The 19,999-nt window shown below is 26.9% G+C and overlaps 1 protein-coding gene across 1 annotated transcript; it reads left to right on the top strand.

Annotated features, from left to right (window-relative positions):
• The first annotated feature begins 1,182 nt into the window (after positions 1-1,182).
• On the top strand, positions 1,183-3,404 carry LOC124921695 (cucurbitadienol 11-hydroxylase-like). The gene is made up of 8 exons (XM_047462385.1): positions 1,183-1,741; positions 1,899-2,048; positions 2,143-2,391; positions 2,477-2,575; positions 2,655-2,733; positions 2,813-2,919; positions 3,042-3,169; positions 3,254-3,404. The coding sequence occupies exons 1-8, from the start codon at positions 1,205-1,207 to the stop codon at positions 3,345-3,347; spliced, it is 1,443 nt and encodes a 480-aa protein (XP_047318341.1). The 5' UTR covers positions 1,183-1,204; the 3' UTR covers positions 3,348-3,404.
• Positions 3,405-19,999: the final 16,595 nt, after the last annotated feature.

Below are 19,999 nucleotides of genomic sequence, written 5' to 3'. Positions count from 1 at the left end.
AATCTAAGCAAAAAATTCTGGTAAACAAGGACTCTTTTATTATGTATAATAAGTATATAACTCTTGCACTATATAAAGTTGTGTCTTAATATTTTATTTATTTTTTACAAATAATCATCTTAATTAACATATTCATATTAAAAGAGTTTCAATTATGAATTTTATATAGTTGTGTATCATATAATTTTTTAAAATTCTACTAACTAAAAAGAAATTTAAAAAATATATTATAAGTCAATTGTTCACATTTAATTATTGATTTATATCTTATCACAAAACTAATATGAAAATAATATTTAAAATTAATTGTTCTTTCAAAAAAAATTAAATATAATTTAAAATTTTATATTTATTTTTTTAAATTTAACCGTTTCAAATTTATATAAACACGATTAACTAATAATAGAATTTTACTTAAAAAAAACAAAAAAGCGCCGGTCGTTGGAGTGCTTATATATAAATATATATATATATAGAGACTTCTTTTGCATAATTGCATTATTTATAAATGAAGACAAAAGAGAAAGCTGACAAGGAGCAATTTGAATGATATTTTTTTGGAAATTTTGATTTGACTCTAGGAACTGTATAAGTAGTGTTATGACTCTCTTTATCAATTTAATTATATTTTTTTACATCCAATTTTCAACTTTCTTGAATTTTTAAATTTGTTTTTATAGACGACAATGTGGAATTTTTTAGCCAATTAAAATTAATGTAAAGGATCACAATTATATTTTTTAACGGTATTGGATGAAAACTAAAACCCATAATTCTGAAGAAATAAGTTTGAGATCAGAAAATTCTACTTAAAAATGATATTTTGTTTTTTTCTGAATTTAGAAAATTAGGTGTTAATTTTTATTTAATTTAAGAAGCACAGTAATTAAGTATCCCATTTCAATTTACAGAGATTTAACTTAATAAATTATCCTTTAGTTATAAGTAATTTATAGTCAACTTCCCTAGGTGACCGGCTAGCCATGCAATAATTAATTAAACCGTCACTAATCTATTTGATGACGTAAATAGTCCAGACTTTCCACAATCTTTATGCCTTTTAATTATTTTTTTTATAAACCACAATCTTTATGTACTTTGTAAGCATAACTTCCCCCTTGGCTTGTATATATATATATATTAAGCCCTTCTCACAATATTTCTCTCATACCATACATACACCATTTCCTTAGTTATAGAGAAAATGGTATCTTCCTTACTATTATGTGTTGTGGCTTTGATTACCATATTGGTAACTATTTGGATCCGAAAATGGCGAAACCCTAAGTTCGCCAACGGGACTTTGCCACCTGGTTCCATGGGACTTCCCCTCATCGGGGAAACCCTCGAACTTCTATTTCCTAGTCATTCTCTCGATCTCCATCCTTTCATCAAGAAGAGAATCCAAAAGTATGGTCCGGTTTTTAAGACCAATTTTGCTGGAAGGCCTGTGGTTATAACCACGGATTCGGAGATCAACCATCATTTGTTCCTTCAAGAAGGAAGATCGGTTGAGATGTGGTATTTGGACACTTTTGCTAAGTTGTTTAACATGGATGGAGAATCTAAGCCTACTGGCTTTGGGGCGGTTCATCGTTATGTTAGAAGTATTGTCTTGAATCATTTTGGAACGGAGAGTCTTAAGAATAAACTTCTTCCCGAGATCTATACTTTTGTTGATTTAACTCTTCAAAAGTGGACTAATCAAGATTCCATTTCCGTCAAAGAATCTGTTGCAAGTGTAAGTATAATATATATAGTTACTGTTTTTATTTTATGTCGAAAAAGATCTATAGCGACGGTTTGTATGGTCGGATCTAATTAATAGTTAACATTTGGGACATTTAGCGACGATATTTTGAATTAAATATTAATTAATGTTGATATTTTCCATGCAGATGGTTTTTGATTGCACCGCCAAGCAAATGATTGGTTATGACTCGACAAAATCAAATGAAAAATTAAGCGAGAAATTTACGAGTATTTTACAAGGTTTGATGTCTTTCCCGATTAACATTCCCGGAACAGCATTCCATAGGGTTCTTCAGGTATTCAATCGATAATTATTATTATTTATGACCTATATAATTTTGGAAACCTATTATTTAATTAGGGCTTAACAAAAAATACGTTGTTTTTTAGGAGAGCAAGAAAATAACCAATATGATAAGAGAAAAAATCAATGAAAAACAAAAAATCCCAAACAAAACGGATCAAGATCTTCTTGATCAAGCCGTAAGAGAGATGAGAACCGAGGCATTTGTTACTGAAGATTTCGTGGTACACTTCATTTTTGGAGCATTGTTTGCTAGCTTCGAGTCGATCTCTTCGACAATTACTTTAGCTTTTAAGTTACTCTCCGACCATCCTCGAGTTGTCGAGGAACTTAGGGTAAGTATGTGACTTATTTTTTAAAACTTCTTTTTTACTATACTATTTCAATTGTTCTTACATCAGTTTTGTTTTTGTTCATCAGGCTGAGCATGAAGCAATTCTCTCAAAGAGGGATAAATCTGAAGAAGGGTCTTCTTCTCTTTCATGGGATGAATACAAATCAATGCCTTTCACACTCCAAGTAATTATTTAAGCTAATTATTTATTTTGTACATTAATTAATTGGGAGTGGCTTAACTAAATTTCAATGAAAATGGCAGGTTATTAATGAAACCCTAAGGTTGGCAAATGTTTCACCTGGTCTACTTAGAAGAGCAATGAAAGATATTCAAGTCAATGGTACTTACTTTAATTACAAAAATATTTACTTTTCAAAAAATAAAAATTATTTAGGTTAATCTTTTTTCTCATCTTGAAGGATATACAATTCCCGCGGGTTGGACTATAATGGTTGCTACGTCAGCTCAACAACTAAACCCTAAAACTTACGACGACCCAATGGCATTTAACCCATGGCGCTGGAAGGTATATACATATATATGATAATGATAACGATCGAACTTCGAGTTTTGTAATTTATTGTTCTTAACCAATAAGAATTTCAAATTAAATGTTAATTTAACAGTATTATTATTATTGAATTACAGGATCTTGATTCAAGTGTAATATCTAAGAATTTCATGCCCTTTGGAGGAGGAATGAGGCAATGTGCTGGTGCAGATTTCACCAGGGCTTTCATGACCATTTTCTTCCACGTTTTAGTCACCAAATATAGGTATTTATATATATTATTATTATTTAAAGATAAGAAAATTAAGTATTAACAGCTAATTAATAATGATTTCTTAATAATTAACAGTTGGGTGAAGGTCAAAGGAGGAAACAAGATTGGAAGAACACCATTCTTGGATTTTGGAGATGGTATTAATATCAAGGTTTTGAACAAGGAGTAATTTATTTGATTAATTAATATTGAAGATAGATTGAACCTACCCTTTTATCATAATTAAACATGTTTAATTAAGGAGATTGTATTACATGTCAAAACATGATCAATAATCTTTTGTTTTTTTTCTTTGTTTGTCTCATATATGTAATAATTATGATAATTTTTTAAATTCAAATACTCATTTCATATATATGATTGATCAATTATTATATATACATATACCTTGAAATAATAATAATTTTTTTTATTCAAACTATTAATGTAATATAATTTTGTTTTGAATGGTAACATATTAACAATAGATCCATATATGCACGTGGAGAGTTTTCAGGGCAAAATATCCCTATACAACATGTTTTTAGGAATTAAAAATAAATTGTATAAAAAGATAAAATAAATTGCATGGGTAGGACATACTAGTCCAATAAGGAAAAGAATGACCACAAAATTAATTTATAAAAAGACTAAATTTATTTGAATAGTTTGATTAATATGCAACTTGCTCATATTATAAGTGCAGTTGAAAAAAATATCTTTCAAAAATAATACATAGAAAAACAAGAGTCAATATATATATATATATATATATATATATGATATAGTGTATATATTAATCACAAAATTATTTTTATATTAGTGTGACTATAATGATGATTTCGTTTGAGTTTTATATTGATGAGCAAGAAAATAGAGTAAGCTTAAAAACTAATTATCATTATTTGCGGGTTCAATAATTTATCATCATCCATGAATAGGGTTGTAAACGAGTTAAGACAAGTCAAGTTGAACATTTCTAGGATTGAGCTCAACTCGTTTAACATATATCCAAACTCGAGTTAGATTCGAGCTTGTATATTAGAGCTCGATCATCCATGGATAGGGTTGTAAACGAGTCAAGACAAGTCAAGTTGAACCTTTCTAGATTGAGCTCAACTCGTTTAACATATATCCAAACTCGAGTTAGATTCGAGCTTGTATATTAGAGCTCGACTAGTATGTATTTAGTTGGACGTTTAGAGAGCTCGTTTACAGCTTAGAACAAGACTTCGTCAAGAGCTTCACCTCTTTTTAGATATTAAATATTAATTTTTCAATAAATATTAAAAGCGGTTTTAAACTAATCTTCTCTAAACCTACATATTTGCGAGCTCATGGACAAACTTCTCTAAACGAGCATTTTCATGAGCCCATAAATGAGCCTTCTCTAAACGACATTTTCACGAGTCTCTAACGAACATGTCCGTGAGCTCACAAGCCGAATATTTAAAAGTTCAAGTTTGACTCTTTTAAATTTTCAAGTTTTTAAACGGCTCAAACTCCGCTCATTAAGATTAACGAACGAGCTCGAACGAATTTTTCTAAGCCGAAATTTGAATAACTCACGAGTAGCTCTATTAATTTACCTTTCATATCGGTGGATAAGTAAAGCCGAAAAACCATGATTTACAATTTTTATATCATTCATTTTACTTTTATAACGTTAAATATTTTTTAACAAAATAATTTAATTATAAATTTTATAAATCATAATATGAAACTTAAGTCATTCAAATATGTCTACTATATTCATTTAAGAGATTGTTTATTAATAAATTTGGAAGTTAAGACAATGTATTGTTTGTTTGATTTATATTAGCTTGTGTTATATTTTTATCTAAATTTATTTTCAGTCTCATTTTCAAAAAGTTGTGACAAAGGAGAAATATAATTAATAAATAGATACTTAGTTATGCCTTTTAATTACATATTTATTTGATACATACTTTTCTCTTAAAATCAAATAAATCAAATATATATATATATATATATATATATATATATTTTTTCAAATGATATTATATTTAATAATGTGCTAAAATCCCATTTAACTTGAAAATCTAAATTATATAAAACAAGTCAGCGTATGATTCATCTGTCATAAATTAAGAAAATAAAAAGTGGATTATCAATACTCTAAATAAAAATTTTAAAAATAAAGAAGCTCATGGCCGGTGATGATGCTTAACTTTTGTATCGGGGCATGTGAATGATCGGGCCATATAAAATTTAATTATATTTATATATATTAAATTATATATATTATATATATATATATAATAATAATTTTTAAAGTAGTCAAAAAAACAAGATCATATATTCTTTCATGTGGGACCGATCTCATCAAGATATGATTCTGATTTGTTATTGATTAAATAAGTGATGGAGTAAAAGTGATACTGCTTAAAAAATAATTAAAAAAGAAAATAATATATATATAACAGATTAATAGTTGACCATGACTTAAACAATCAATTTCTAAAAAAAAATAAAATAATAATCATTAGAAACACGTTCCTTTTGTTCTTTTTTTTTGTTTCAAATTCTTGGTGTATGATTCCAATTATAACTAAATTAGTAAAACTAAAATTCAAAATTATTGTCAAATTTTGTGATTCAATTCTAGATCCATATTTGAAAACAAATTTGTTTGCATGTAAAATTGGTAAAACATATATCATGAATTTATAGCACACATGTTGGTGGTCGACAAATTTGATAGTTATACTTTAAAGAACTTGGTCACCTAACTGGTAATACGAAAGTATAATTTATTAAAGAAAAATTGCAACTAAATTTTGTTTAATTGTGTCATTTGTGTGGAAATGAAGGTTGCAACTCTTTGTGTTATTTTTTTAGAAAACGACATATTGTTATTAAATAAAATACCTGAAAAAAGGTAAAGGATTACTAGTTCAGGATTAGGGTAGAACAAGTCTTTGCTAAAAATAATGAACCAACAAAATGAAAACAGAAAAAATAACCAGAATATATGAGAATAAAAGTGAATGACACAAACAACGAAACTTAGAGCACATTGAAATCAGAAGTAAGAGTGACTTTCTCATATGCAATGTTCCATCTTTGACAAATCAACCAATTCATTTCACAAGTAGAAATTCACCTCCACGTTCAAATGAGTGAGTTTCCATCAAAGATGATTTCATTTCAAACAAACTTCACATCATTTCAAACCCTTGAAAATGTTCTTGCGTTCCTCTCATCCAAATATGTTAAACAATATTTGCAAAGAAGCACTTGAAGACATTTGAATTAAAGTCCTTACCCTTTGTCTTGATGATTACTATTTCCTTAATATCAGTTCATTCTTTTGGGAGGCTAAGGAGACTCATTGATGTGAATAATTTATCTCAAAGTAAGAAAGCAAATGAGCAGTCCCCAAAGAGATGGTCAATGGTCTACTCATTTCCCATACAAAGAAGACAACTGAGATATGAGATTTTCATATACTTCTTAATGCGATCGCGCGTGTTAAATCTTTCACGGAACGCTAACCACTAAAAATGAATTGGTGTCTAGGAATATCTTTCGTGGACCACTAAATGGGACCATAGAACCACATCCCCTCTATCGCGAACAATATTCCATGATGATCCCGAGTCAAACCTACCTTCATTTTCAATACTCCAAACTCGAGAATCCTCACAATTATTAAAGTGATAGAAAGAAAGAGTATTGATATCTCGTACCTTCTGGAATTCCCCTCACAAAGTTATTCCATTCCCCGTTTAAGGTATTTCATTCCCCGTTTTGACTTGTTGGACAATGTCAATTGATATTTCCGTCTTATTCGAAAAAGAGAAGACACTATTATGAATAATATGGTGATCATCGTACCATGGGTCATGCCAAAATAGAGTTACGTTCTTATTCTCAATTTGAAGTTTGATTATCTTACCAGTATTATCTTTGACATTTAGATTTTTTTTAAAGAATCATGTCATTTCCATCTTGATCTTGCACGTTCAGATGCTGATTTTGTTTCTATTGAATTTCGAATGAACCCATTTGATCCATAGCAAGTCTTGTTTTTTCTCCGATGTCCAAACATGGCGATGTGTGAGTTTATCACGTTTATTACTTATTTTTTATCAATATTTGATTTAATCATTAATAATTTATGACAAATAATCAATGTAATAACGTAAACTAAATTATTTTGTTTAGTATTTGGTTTTGACCCTTTATTAGGCCTTTGGAATGATGTATTCTCAGTTATTTATTTATTTATTTTTATTAATTATTTAATTTTCACAACAGATTTAAAATATTTAAAATGCCTAATCTATTAATATGTCATTTTGGATAACTTTACTGGGATTGAACTTTTTGGGTAAATGAGTCAGTTAATTAACTACAAAGCTATTTTTTTTTATTAATTTTTAACTAGTATATCATTATATATCTTAATTTATTATTTAATCGAACAAAATATATATTTAAAAAAAGGGTATCCCAATACCACATAATATGTATTTGTAGTACATTTTTTCTGAAACTGTAAATTAAAGAATTTTGAGACATTTGTGTGCAATAAACAATTTATACTGATCAGTTGACATTTGATAATGATTCCTGAAATTTCTCATCTCGATCTTTTGTATATTGAGAAAAAACAAACTAGTCATATATAAAAAAAAAATATTGTTTTAACAACATTTTTTTTAATATATTTTGTGTGTATTTTTGACTAATCATGTTCCATCTCATAAAAACACTTGTTAAAATGAAGATCAACATATTGTATCATACTAGTTTCTTAAATTAAATATATATATATATATATATATATATATATATATATATATATATATATTAATATGAAACACATGAATACCAACAAATAATATTACAACAACAAAAAAAAAAATTGAAAAATAATAAAAAGATATATATCAACAACAATAAGGTAACAAAAAGTAAGAAAAAAAATCATTTCAAACTTATATAATTATCTTATTTATGGCATACTAACTATTAAAAATTTATTTAAACTTATACCCTATGAGTTCAATAATCCCTCGAATAAGAGAAATGATAAGAGAGTAAATTTGGAACTGGAATGAAAAAGTGACTGACGTGGCAAATTTGATCAACTAAAAAATAAAATAATTCCTTTTTATTTTCTTCTTTACTCACACTTTTATTTTTATTTTTCAAACTAATAAGGTGATGTCACGTTATTCCTTTATCACTCCTCTTCATATATATAATTATAGTTTTGTTTTTTTGGAAAATGTCTATATATATTAAAAATGATAAAAAAAAATCGTTTAAACCCAAAGAAAAAATATGACATGAAAATAAAATAAAATAAAATAAAAAATAAATAAAAAATAAATAAAAAAACTTTAGTCAATAAGTTATTGAGCTCTAAGTCCTCTAGAAAAAAACGGTTAACACTTCGACGAACTCTACAACTTTTCAGAACGAATATTAAAAAACGTCCAAAAAAAACGTCCAAATAATAACATTATGAATAATACGCATTGTACGACTACGCTCATTGAAAGTTCAATGATTTCTCTCAAACTAGATAGTCCACCAAAAAATAATTAGGATGGTAACACAAATATGTAGGTCTACCATATCAGACACATCAATCCAAAACTCTCCACAACTACCCAAAGACACATACATCACTAAATGAATCCCAATAATACTACATAAAAGACTTCATACTAGTTATGCATCGATAATGCAAAAATAAGTGAGTTGCCGATTCAATTTTCCCGCGACACATATGACTAACCATAAAACAACATTTTTCATGCATATATTTAGGACTGGCCCTAGGGTAAGCCATGCAAGCCCACTGCCAAGGCAATCCATTTTATAAAATAAATAAGTTTTTAGTTAAATTTATTAGATATTTGAATATAAAAGTGTGTAGCCTAGTGGTTTAAGATAAAAATAAAAAATATATATAAGATTATGGGTTTAAATCTCATCAAAAATAAAATTTTAAACTAAAATTAGGGCATCATAATTTTTTTTCCACGTTTTTCTACATGGGGATGGGACATCACAATTCTTGATGTCGGCACTGACTGTACCGACTCACACCTATTATTCTGATCATATATTCATTTTTCTACATGGGGATGGGGCAGTCCGATTCTCAGGGCCAATATTGTACATATTATCTGTAAAAATTTCAAATAAATAACGCTTCATCTAAAGAACGAGACCATGATTGTAATCTTTGAATCTCAAAATTTCTCTCAACAAAATTTATATGGAATCATCTTAGCGAACAACTTGTAGCAATTCCCCACATGGAAAATATTCATGTTTTGCCAATACATAACGTCTTGTTTAGACGGGGACATTTGCTTGTGTCTTACCAAAAGTAAAACTCTATTATGGGATAGTTCTCCCTAATATTTAATCAACTTTTATATCTAATTTAGTTAGTGAAACCACTAGGCCGATGATTAAACATCTCCTTAACTGTGACATTTCTACATATAGAAATAGAAGCAAGTTTATGATACATCCTAGCTAAACTTTTGACACTACACCAAATGTTGTCCCAAAAAATGATCGAAGAACCATTCCCAGATGAATCTTTATCACAAAAACTTTTCCAAATGCTATACCCTGCTAGATAGTTAGATATTTTGACGAACCAACCAAACCAATCATGACCATAATTACATCTGATCATCAGTTCCTAAGATTGTTCGGCTCCGATGCATATTTACTAAACCATTTTGATAGAAGAGACTTATTAAAGAAAATAAAATCTTGAATATTCAGACATCCTTGATCTTTAAAACATTTAACCTTATCCTAACTAACTAGATAACAAAACGATGAGTTAGAAGATTCACATAGAAATTTATACATTATTCTCTCAATTTTCACTAACATACTCTTGGGAAAATGAATAAAGGCATCATATATGTGGGCATAAATGACAACGCACATTTAATTATGATTAGTTGTCTCCTTTCGAGATTACTTTACTTTTCTACCTAGATAGTTTACATTCTATTTTAGTGATAATCGGGATCCCAAGAGACCTTAGATCATAATTTAGCATCCAATGACATAACAAGATATGTTGACAAAGACCACCAACTTCTGAACTCTAACATATTTGTCAATCTCACCATTCTTCTATTCGAAATAGAATCTGAGAAAAAGTTGTCTAACTTATTAAGATTGACTAGAAGACTGAAGCATGTACCGAATAACCATAAAATATCTCGAAGGTGTTTAAAATTCATGTGTGTAGCATAAACCATAAAGAGTGTGTCATCAACAAAAAAACAAATTAATGTGATATAACAAAAGGATATATTCTTGACTCATAACTCACTCCACGAATGAGTCTCAAGTTTTCTACGAAAGTCATCATATTTTAGAAGACTTCCATAACACTAACTAACAAGAAATGAGAGAGTTGATCACCATGTCTGATCCCTCGGAACTTTTTGAAAAATCCATGAGAAATCCTATTAACAATGACAAAAAACCTAATCGCCGAAATACAAAATCTAATTCAACCAATCCATTTTGCACTCAATTGACGTGATCATAAATTTTTTCCATATCTAACTTGACAAAAACATATTTTCACCTTTTAAATTAAATGAGTTTATACACATTTTATATTAATATACATTTGACGAAATTTAATGAACGTCATCTAATTATTAGATATAACTATCTCTAACACATTTGTAATCTGTTTGTCAAATATTTTGCGACAATCTTCTAATAAAACAAAACCGACTAAGTTTTGTTATTTTTTTTTTACAATACTATTTCGATTGTTCTTATATCAATTTTGTGTTTGTTCATCAGGCTGAGCATGAAGCAATTCTCTCCAATAGAGGGAGAAATCTGAAGAGGTCTTTTTCTCTTTAATGGGATGAATACAAATCAATGTCTTTCACACTACAAGTAATTTATTAAGCTAATTATTTATTTTATACATTAATTAATTGGGAGTGGCTTAACTAAAATTCAATGTAAATGATAGGTTATTAATGAAACCTTAAGATTGGCAAATGTTTCACCTGGTCTACTTAGAAGAGCAATGAAAGATATTCAAGTCAATGGTACTTACTTTAATTACAAAAATATTTACTTTTCAAAATAAAAATTATTTAGGTTAATCTTTGTTTTTCATCTTGAAGGATATACAATTCAGGCGGATGGTTGCTACATTAGCTCAACAACTAAACCCTAAAATTTAGGGTGACCCGATGGCATTTAACCCATGGCGCTGGAAGGTATATACATATATATGATAATGATAACTATCGAACTTCGAGTTTTGTAATTTATTGTTCTTAACCAATAAGAATTTCAAATTAAATGTTAATTTAACAGTATTATTATTATTGAATTACAGGAACTTGATTCAAGTGTAATATCTAAGAATTTCATGCCCTTAGGAGGAGGAATGAGGCAATGTGCTGGTGCAGATTTCACCAGGGCTTTCATGACCATTTTCTTCCACGTTTTAGTCACCAAATATAGGTATTTATATATTATTATTATTATTATTATTTAAAGATAAGAAAATTAAGTATTAACAGCTAATTAATAATGATTTCTTAATAATTAACAGCTGGGTGAAGGTCAAACGAGGAAACCAGATTGGAAGATCACCATTCTTGGATTTTGGAGATGGTATTAATATCAAGGTTTTGAACAAGGAGTAATTTAATTGATTAATTAATATATATTGCAGATAGATTGAACCTACCCTTTCCTTTTATCATAATTAAACATGTTTAATTAAGGAGATTATATTCCATGTGACACGATCAATAATCTTTTGTTTTCTTCTTTGTTTGTCTCATTTAAGTAATAATTATAATATATTTTTTAATTCAAGTACTCATTTCTAAAAATGTTATTCTTTTTCAAAATAAGACTGATCATTTAATAGAAATATATTGTAATATAATTTTGTTTTGAATAGTAACATATTAACATTAGATCCATATATATATATGCATGCATGTGGAGAGTTTTCAGGGAAAAATATCCCCCTACAACATTTGTTTAGGAATTAAAAATAAATTGCATGGGTAGGACACACTAGTGCAATAAGCGAAAAGAATGACTTGATAAATTTAATTTATAAAAAGACTAAATAATTATTTGAATAGTTTGAATGTTTCAATATGCAACTTGCTCATATTATAAGTGCAGTTAAAAAAGAATATCTCTTTCAAAAATAATATATAGACAAACAAGAGTCAATATATATGATATAGTGTATATATTAATCACAAAATCAAATAATTAAGTACAAAATTATTTTTTATATGTCTCTAAAGATGATTTCGATTGAATTTTATATATATATCGATGAGCAGGAAAATAGAGTAAGCCGGAAAATTAATTATCATTATTTGTGGGTTCAATAAATTATTATTAATCTGTGGGTAGGGTTGTGAACGAGCTGACACAAATCAAATTGAACAGTTTCATGCTTAAGCTCGGTTCGTTTAACATATTATCAAACTCGAATTCAAAGTTATTAACTTGCAACTTAGAAGAAGACTTCACGTTAGGTGAGCTTTGACTTTTTTTTAAATAATAAATATTAACATTTTTCTATAAATACTGAAAGAGGGTTTTAAATGAATCTTCTCTAAACTTACATATTCGCGAGCTCGTGAATCACGACGCCATAAATGAGTCTAATATAAACGAACATTTTCATGAGCTTCTAAAAGAATATATTCGCGAGCTCACAACCAAATATATAAAAGCTTAAGTTTGACTCCTTTAAATCTTTAAACGACCTTAAGCTCGGTTCATTAAGATTAACGAACGAGCTCGAACGAGTTCTTACCGAGCCCATATTCGAATAACTCGTCAGTAAATCTATTTATTTACGTCCCTCCCTGCGACAAAATAAAGCCAAAAACCATCATTTACAACTTTTTATTGTTGAGTTATGGAGTCTACATTTATAATAAACTCTATATTGTTAATTAGAGTTTATTGGGTTTTCTTTTTTTGGTTTTGAACTTGGGCCTGACCAAAGTTATTTAGGTTTATTACCTGAATGTTTACCTTATAAATATGTGATTATTAAGAGTTTATATTGAGTAGACTGAATTCTAGAGAGATAAAGTGTGAGGCAAAAACTATGTATTTCTTCTTCTTCATAGTGAAATTTGGTGGTGCCTGAAGTGGATATAACTCAATTTGAGTGAACCACTATAAATCTGTGTCTTCTTGTGTTCTTCTTTCTTGCATTTTTACAGATTATTTCAAGCTGGTCGGATTTGGAAGATACAAATCCTAACATATATATATATATCATTCATTGTTACTTTTAGAACGTTAATATTTGTAAATTTTTGAACAAAATAATTTAATTATAAATTTTATAAAATCATAATATGACACTTCAGTCATTCAAATATGTCTAGTTAATTATATTAATTTAAAAAGGTTGTTTATTAATGGATTTGGAAGTTATGATTATTGTTTGTTTGATTTATAATAACTTGTGTTGTTTTTAATTACATATTTATTTGATACATAATTTTCTCTAAATCTCACTTTTCTCATAACATCAAATCAATAATAAATATAGTATATATATATATATATATAATTTATTTTTCAACTAAGATTATATTTAATAATTTGCTAATCAAGTCCCATTTGACTTGAAATTCTAAATAATTATAAAACAAGTCATCGTATGAATCATCTGTCATATATTAAGTAAATAAAAGAAATGGGATTTTCAAACCTCTACATAAAATAAAAATAAAAATTAAAGAAGCAATGTCATGAGCTTAATCTTTTATCGGGGCATGTGAATGATCGGACCTTTGCTAGCAAATATGTATTATTGACATATAAAATTTCAAATAATTTAAATTAAGAAAGTCAAACAAATAAGATCATTATAAATCTTTCATTTGGGACCGATCTGATCAAGATATGATTCCGATTTCTCATAAATATATATAAGTGGTGGAGTAAAAGTGGTACGGCTTAAAATACAATAAATAAAAACTCATAAGAGACTTAAATAATCAATTAAATTGTTTGTTAGAAACACGTTTTCTTTTTTCATTTATTTTTTTTCTTCAAATTCTTGGTGTATGAATCCAAATATATATAACTAAATTTGTAAAACTAAAATTACACTAACTAACATTCAAAATTATTTTTGTGTTTCAATTATAGATACATAATTTGTTTAGATTTAAGAAATTCGTATAACACCCCACATATATGACTTCCACCTCCAATTAAGACGTTTTAAGTAAAAATGAACTCGTAATTTTTGGTCTTTGAAAAATAATTCTCGTCACTTTAGATACCTTAGTGAAGTTATACCATTTTCTAACATATATAGCGGTAATAAGAGGTAGATACTAACCCTAAGTTTTTGGGTTCGAGCCCGTTAGACAATAAATTATGCGTCTAGTTAAATAATTAAGTGTGTTTACGGGTTCCATACTTAATCCGTTGTCCCATTTTTTACTTGGTGAAGTTAATTTTGTATCCATATTTATTCCAAATAGGGTGGATAAAACAGAAAATCATGAATTTACAGTGACAGACAAATTTATACTTTAAAGAACTTGGTCTGAAGGCATAATCAGAAAGTATGATTTATTGAAGAAACCTGGCGAATAAATCCATGCAGATAAGGGAGTCTAAACTTCGCTACGAATCAGGATCCTCTACTCCTAATTTACCATGCTCCCTCTTCTCTTCTCACAAGGGAGGGACAATATTGTAAATAAAAAAAGTTTTTCCTCCCTTGTGAGAGGGAACAAAGGAAGCATGATAAATTGGGAACAGAAGATTCCAAGAACTTCGCTATAATGTTAAATACGTGAGTCTCCCCGATTATTGAGCATTTGAGCCTCGTGTCTTGTTTAACAATTGATGCTCTAGCTCTCTTTGAGTTGTTACTTTTTTTATCGCGTTTATTGTTTACTTTTTCGATAGAGGTTTAAGTTGATTTTCCATAATTTATGAAAAATAATTAATCATAAATAGACTTAAAATAAGAAAAATAAAAATTAATAATAACAACAATGGTTCAATCTTAGGTCATTTTAAATGTTACCAAAATATTTAACTAATTAATTATGTTACAAATTACTAAAATTTATTCACGTGGCCCTTTACTTGTGATAACTTAAACTAACTTAGCCATTGAAATGATGTATTCTCAGCTATTTTTTTTTTAAACATATTTAATTAAAATGCCTAGATCTCTTAATATTGTCATTTATGGATAACTTTAGTAGGCACATTGTGGGTAAAGGAGTCAATATAAAATTAAATTTTAACTAGTGTATCATTATATATCTTAAATTTAAGTAAAAAAAACAAAACATATAATATAATATATATATATATATATATATATATATATATATTTAAAATAAAATAAAATAAGGTACTCATCTTCAGTACTCACGTACTCCTCCAATACGTTAATACCACATGCAATGTATTTGTAGTATAAATATAATTTTATGAAACTATATATAATTATAAATTAAAGAGTTGAAGGCATTAATTTGTCTATAATATAAAATTTGTTACTCCGATTTCCGATCCTCGACAAAATATTGTTTATTGGAACGAGCTTAGCATTAGACATTTCCGATAATAAGGAAATGGCAAGCACAATGTTCATGTATTTATTCATATTTATATATATTCACCTCATGACATTTGATACTATTCCTGAAATTTCTCATAGATCGGATCTTTTGGATATTGGGAAAAACACAAACTAGTTTTAATTGTTTTAAAAACAGATGATTTTTTTTTTAAATATATTTAGTAATTATCCAGCGGGTCGTAGTATTTGGAATTTTAGAATGCATGCCGATTTTGTTTTTTCTTTGGAGTACGACTAATCCCGCAGTTTAAGCATATAGCCCGCAAACACATTTAACCAGGCGCATAACATAATGTTTGACAGGCTCGAACCTAGGACCTCAGGGAGCTGGGGATATCAACCTCTTGTTGTTACTTAGCTAGAAAATGGAGAATTTATTCTATGTGGAAAAAGTTTTCATGAGTAGTTTAAATTCAATGTAGAGGATGGTTTTTCAATCAGTTTTTTAGACGAAATTTAATTAGTGTAGTGTAAAAAATATATTTAAAACATTATGGAGAGTTCGTCTCATAATAGAGTTTTACTTTTGGTAGGACGCAAATGAGTGTCATCATCTAACAAGACGTTATGCGTCGGTAAAACATTGATAGTTTTTCATGCATATGGGATATTGCTACAATTTGTTTGCTAAAATGATTCTATATATTTTTTGTTGGGAGAAACTTTGTGAATCAAAATTTTCATTCAGTATATGGTTTTTTAGGTGGAGCGTTATTCACGGTGGATTTCTTACTGATGATATGTGTATGAAAAATGTTGTATTATGGTTAGTCGTCATATATGTCACGAGAAGGTTGAATCGACAACTCACTTACTTTTATATTGTCGAGAGGTAACTAGTATCTAGAGTATTTTTGTGTAGTATTACTGGAATTCATTGGGTGATGTCCGAGTTTTTGGATAGTTGCTGAGAAATTTGGATTGATATAGCTGATATGACAGACCTACATATTTGGGTTACTATCTCAATTGTTTTTGGTGGACTATCTAATTAAAGAGATATCATTAAACTTTCAACGATAGCAATCGCCCGATGCGTATCATTTATAATACTATTTTTACGACGTTTTTTAAGATTTGTTACTGAAAGTCGGTAGAGTCGATCGGGGAGTTAATCGTTGTTCTCGATAAATTATGAGCTTGATAACCAATTAAATAACGTTTTTTTATATTATGTTTTGTCGTTTATTTAAACAATTTTTATCATTTTTAATATACATTACTCTTAAAAAAAAACTAAAATGATGAAATAGTTCATTTAAAACTTGTATAACTAGTTTTATGTACTATTAAAAATAAAGTTGTTCACTTTGATAATTTATCTCCATTTCTCTTAATTTCTCTTGTATCATTTTCTTCTATTAAAATCTGTTTATAATATATTTATATTTTTAACAGAAAAAATTATATTTTAATTAAAAATAGTTAATTATATATTTACACGTTATTTAAATTTAAATTACTTTAAATTTTAAATATTATTTCATTTAATATTATAAAATATTTTAATAAATTATTAATAACGAATTTTGTATTTCAAATAACAACTCATTACAATTCAACAAAATTTATTTTATTGATTTTAAGTTAATACAAATACATACACGTGGTCAACTCTTTATAATGCTTAGTGGTTATATAAATAAAACTAAACTCCATTCAAATAAAAGAATGTTTAAATTCTAAAAAATATTATCATATTAAATTTAATAATATTAATTCAACACTTTTAAAATTTTAATTAGTGATGCTCAAATTAGCGTGTTCCAGACTATCATCACATGCATGATTAAATATATTAATATATTATAACAACTTTATACAATTATAATAATATAAGAATAGTAAGAACAATTAATAATTAATATATGATATTTATATATAATTTTGATTTTCACTTAAACTCAAAAAGTCTGGAGGTTTACACGTACAGTATAATGGCAAATTTAGTATTAGCTTAAATTTAAAATAATAAAATAAATATATATATATATATATAATATTACTATGTTATTCTAAAATAATTTTCTCTAATTATTATTATTATTTATTTACTATAATCTATACTATATCTTAATTTATAACAAATAATTTATTAAAATTAAATAGTATTACTTGAATGATCATATATTCATATACAGGGGCGGAGCCACACATAGGTAGGGTGTGCTACAATCCACTTAAATTAAAATCTTAAAATAAAACATTTTATATATGTATTTCACTTATGACTCTCAGCCTAGTTGGCTATGTAACCAAACTGTGAAAATGAGGTCAGATAATCAAATCCGGCTTCACTTATAATTTATCTATAAACTAATTCATAATTATATTATTTTAATTTTATTAAAATAATTATTATTAATATTTTATTTTATACTAACAATATTTTCTAATATACAAATATTTATAATAATACATAAATTTTAATTAATATATAAATAAGATTTATTTATATAAAAAATTATATATAAAATAATGTAAATCATATAATAATTTTATTTATTTTAAAATTATATTTATATAATAATTATACATTATTTTTATTTATTTTAATATAATTAATAATACAAATTATTTATAAGGGTAAAATATAAAAATTAAAATAATAATAGTGTTTTATAAAATAATGTAAATCATATAATAATTTTATTTATTTTAAAATTATATTTATATAATAATTATACATTATTTTTATTTATTTTAATATAATTAATAATACAAATTATTTATAAGTGTAAAATATAAAAATTAAAATAATAATAGTGTTTTATATTTTTTAATTTTAAACTATTTTAAATATTTATAAGAAAATATAAATTAATATTAATAAACAAGTTAAAATAGTTACATTGGTTTGATTCGGTATTTAAATAAAGAATTTGATATCCCTACTCAAAAACCTAACAAATCTCCTAAAATTGATGTTGATGTAAGTTCTCTTAAACTTGATCCAGCATTACGTATTCCGATATGGAAATATCATTTTAACCAAATGGATGAAATTAGACGAGCTTATATCAAGATGGGTGATATCAACCTATTAAAGATGAGTACCCGTCGACCAAATTTGGAAATTAAAATCAACGGTTCCAAAGTCATTGGTTTAAAAATTTACTTGGTTAGAATACTCTCCTTTGAAAGATGCTGTTTTTGTTTCTCATGTTTCTTGTTTGAACATAAGCAACCCCAAAAATTTACATTTACAATAGATGTATTCAAATATTGAAAGCGAGTTAATGATGGGGATATGTGTTATTTTGTTATGCATATATGATGTAATATTTCACCACATAATAAGGCAGTTGAATATCTTGATAATCTAATGAATATCTTTATCATATTGACAAAGTACTGAATGCACAATCTTCAAATGAAAAACAAAATAACAGATTACGACTTACAACAACTATTGAAAGCATTCGGTGGATCACTTTGCAAGCGTGTGCATTGAGAGGGCATGACGAGTCTCCATCTTCTAATAATCGTGGAAATTTTATTGGAAAAAAAAACGGAGCATAGAAAGTTAAATCTGAGATGCAAGTTAGAGTCAGCCCTAGATAATTTTTCATCCTGACTCCGCTCATGTTCATATATATATATATTAAATAAGTAGTTAAAATAGTTCAAATAAAAAAAAATAATGCTTAAGATATTTAAATTTGTTTGAAATGTCTTATCTTAATTGTAATTGTTAATTTCTTAAATTAAAAAAAATATTTTTAATAAATACTTTAATAATGTCACCTAATAATATATAATTCATATATTGATCTAAGAGAAATTCAATTACATGTCGAACTATTTTCAACAATAAATTTTATTGAAATGAGAAATAATCAGTACCTTAATTAATTTTAAGTTAGAGTCAAGTCCAATATATAACAAATTATTAAAACAAACACATCTTTGAAGATTGGAAAATAAAAGAAGATAGAGGAAAAGAAAGGCCGCCTTATTAGAACAAAGCTTTACAATATAAATATAAATATAAATATAAATATAAATATATATATATATATATATATATATATATATATATATATATATATATATATAAATTATGCTTAATTTCGGGATGAACATTATTAATTTGAATATAGATGAAAGTAAATGGATACTTGAGTCGAATTTTGGGTTGACCCGTCTATAAACTTAAAAATGGTTAAAAA

Source organism: Impatiens glandulifera, chromosome 1 (genome assembly GCF_907164915.1).
Source record: "Impatiens glandulifera chromosome 1, dImpGla2.1, whole genome shotgun sequence".
Taxonomy (NCBI): domain Eukaryota; kingdom Viridiplantae; phylum Streptophyta; class Magnoliopsida; order Ericales; family Balsaminaceae; genus Impatiens; species Impatiens glandulifera.
The sequence above is the reverse complement of the archived record's forward strand: the minus strand, read 5'-3'. Positions and strand labels throughout refer to the sequence as shown.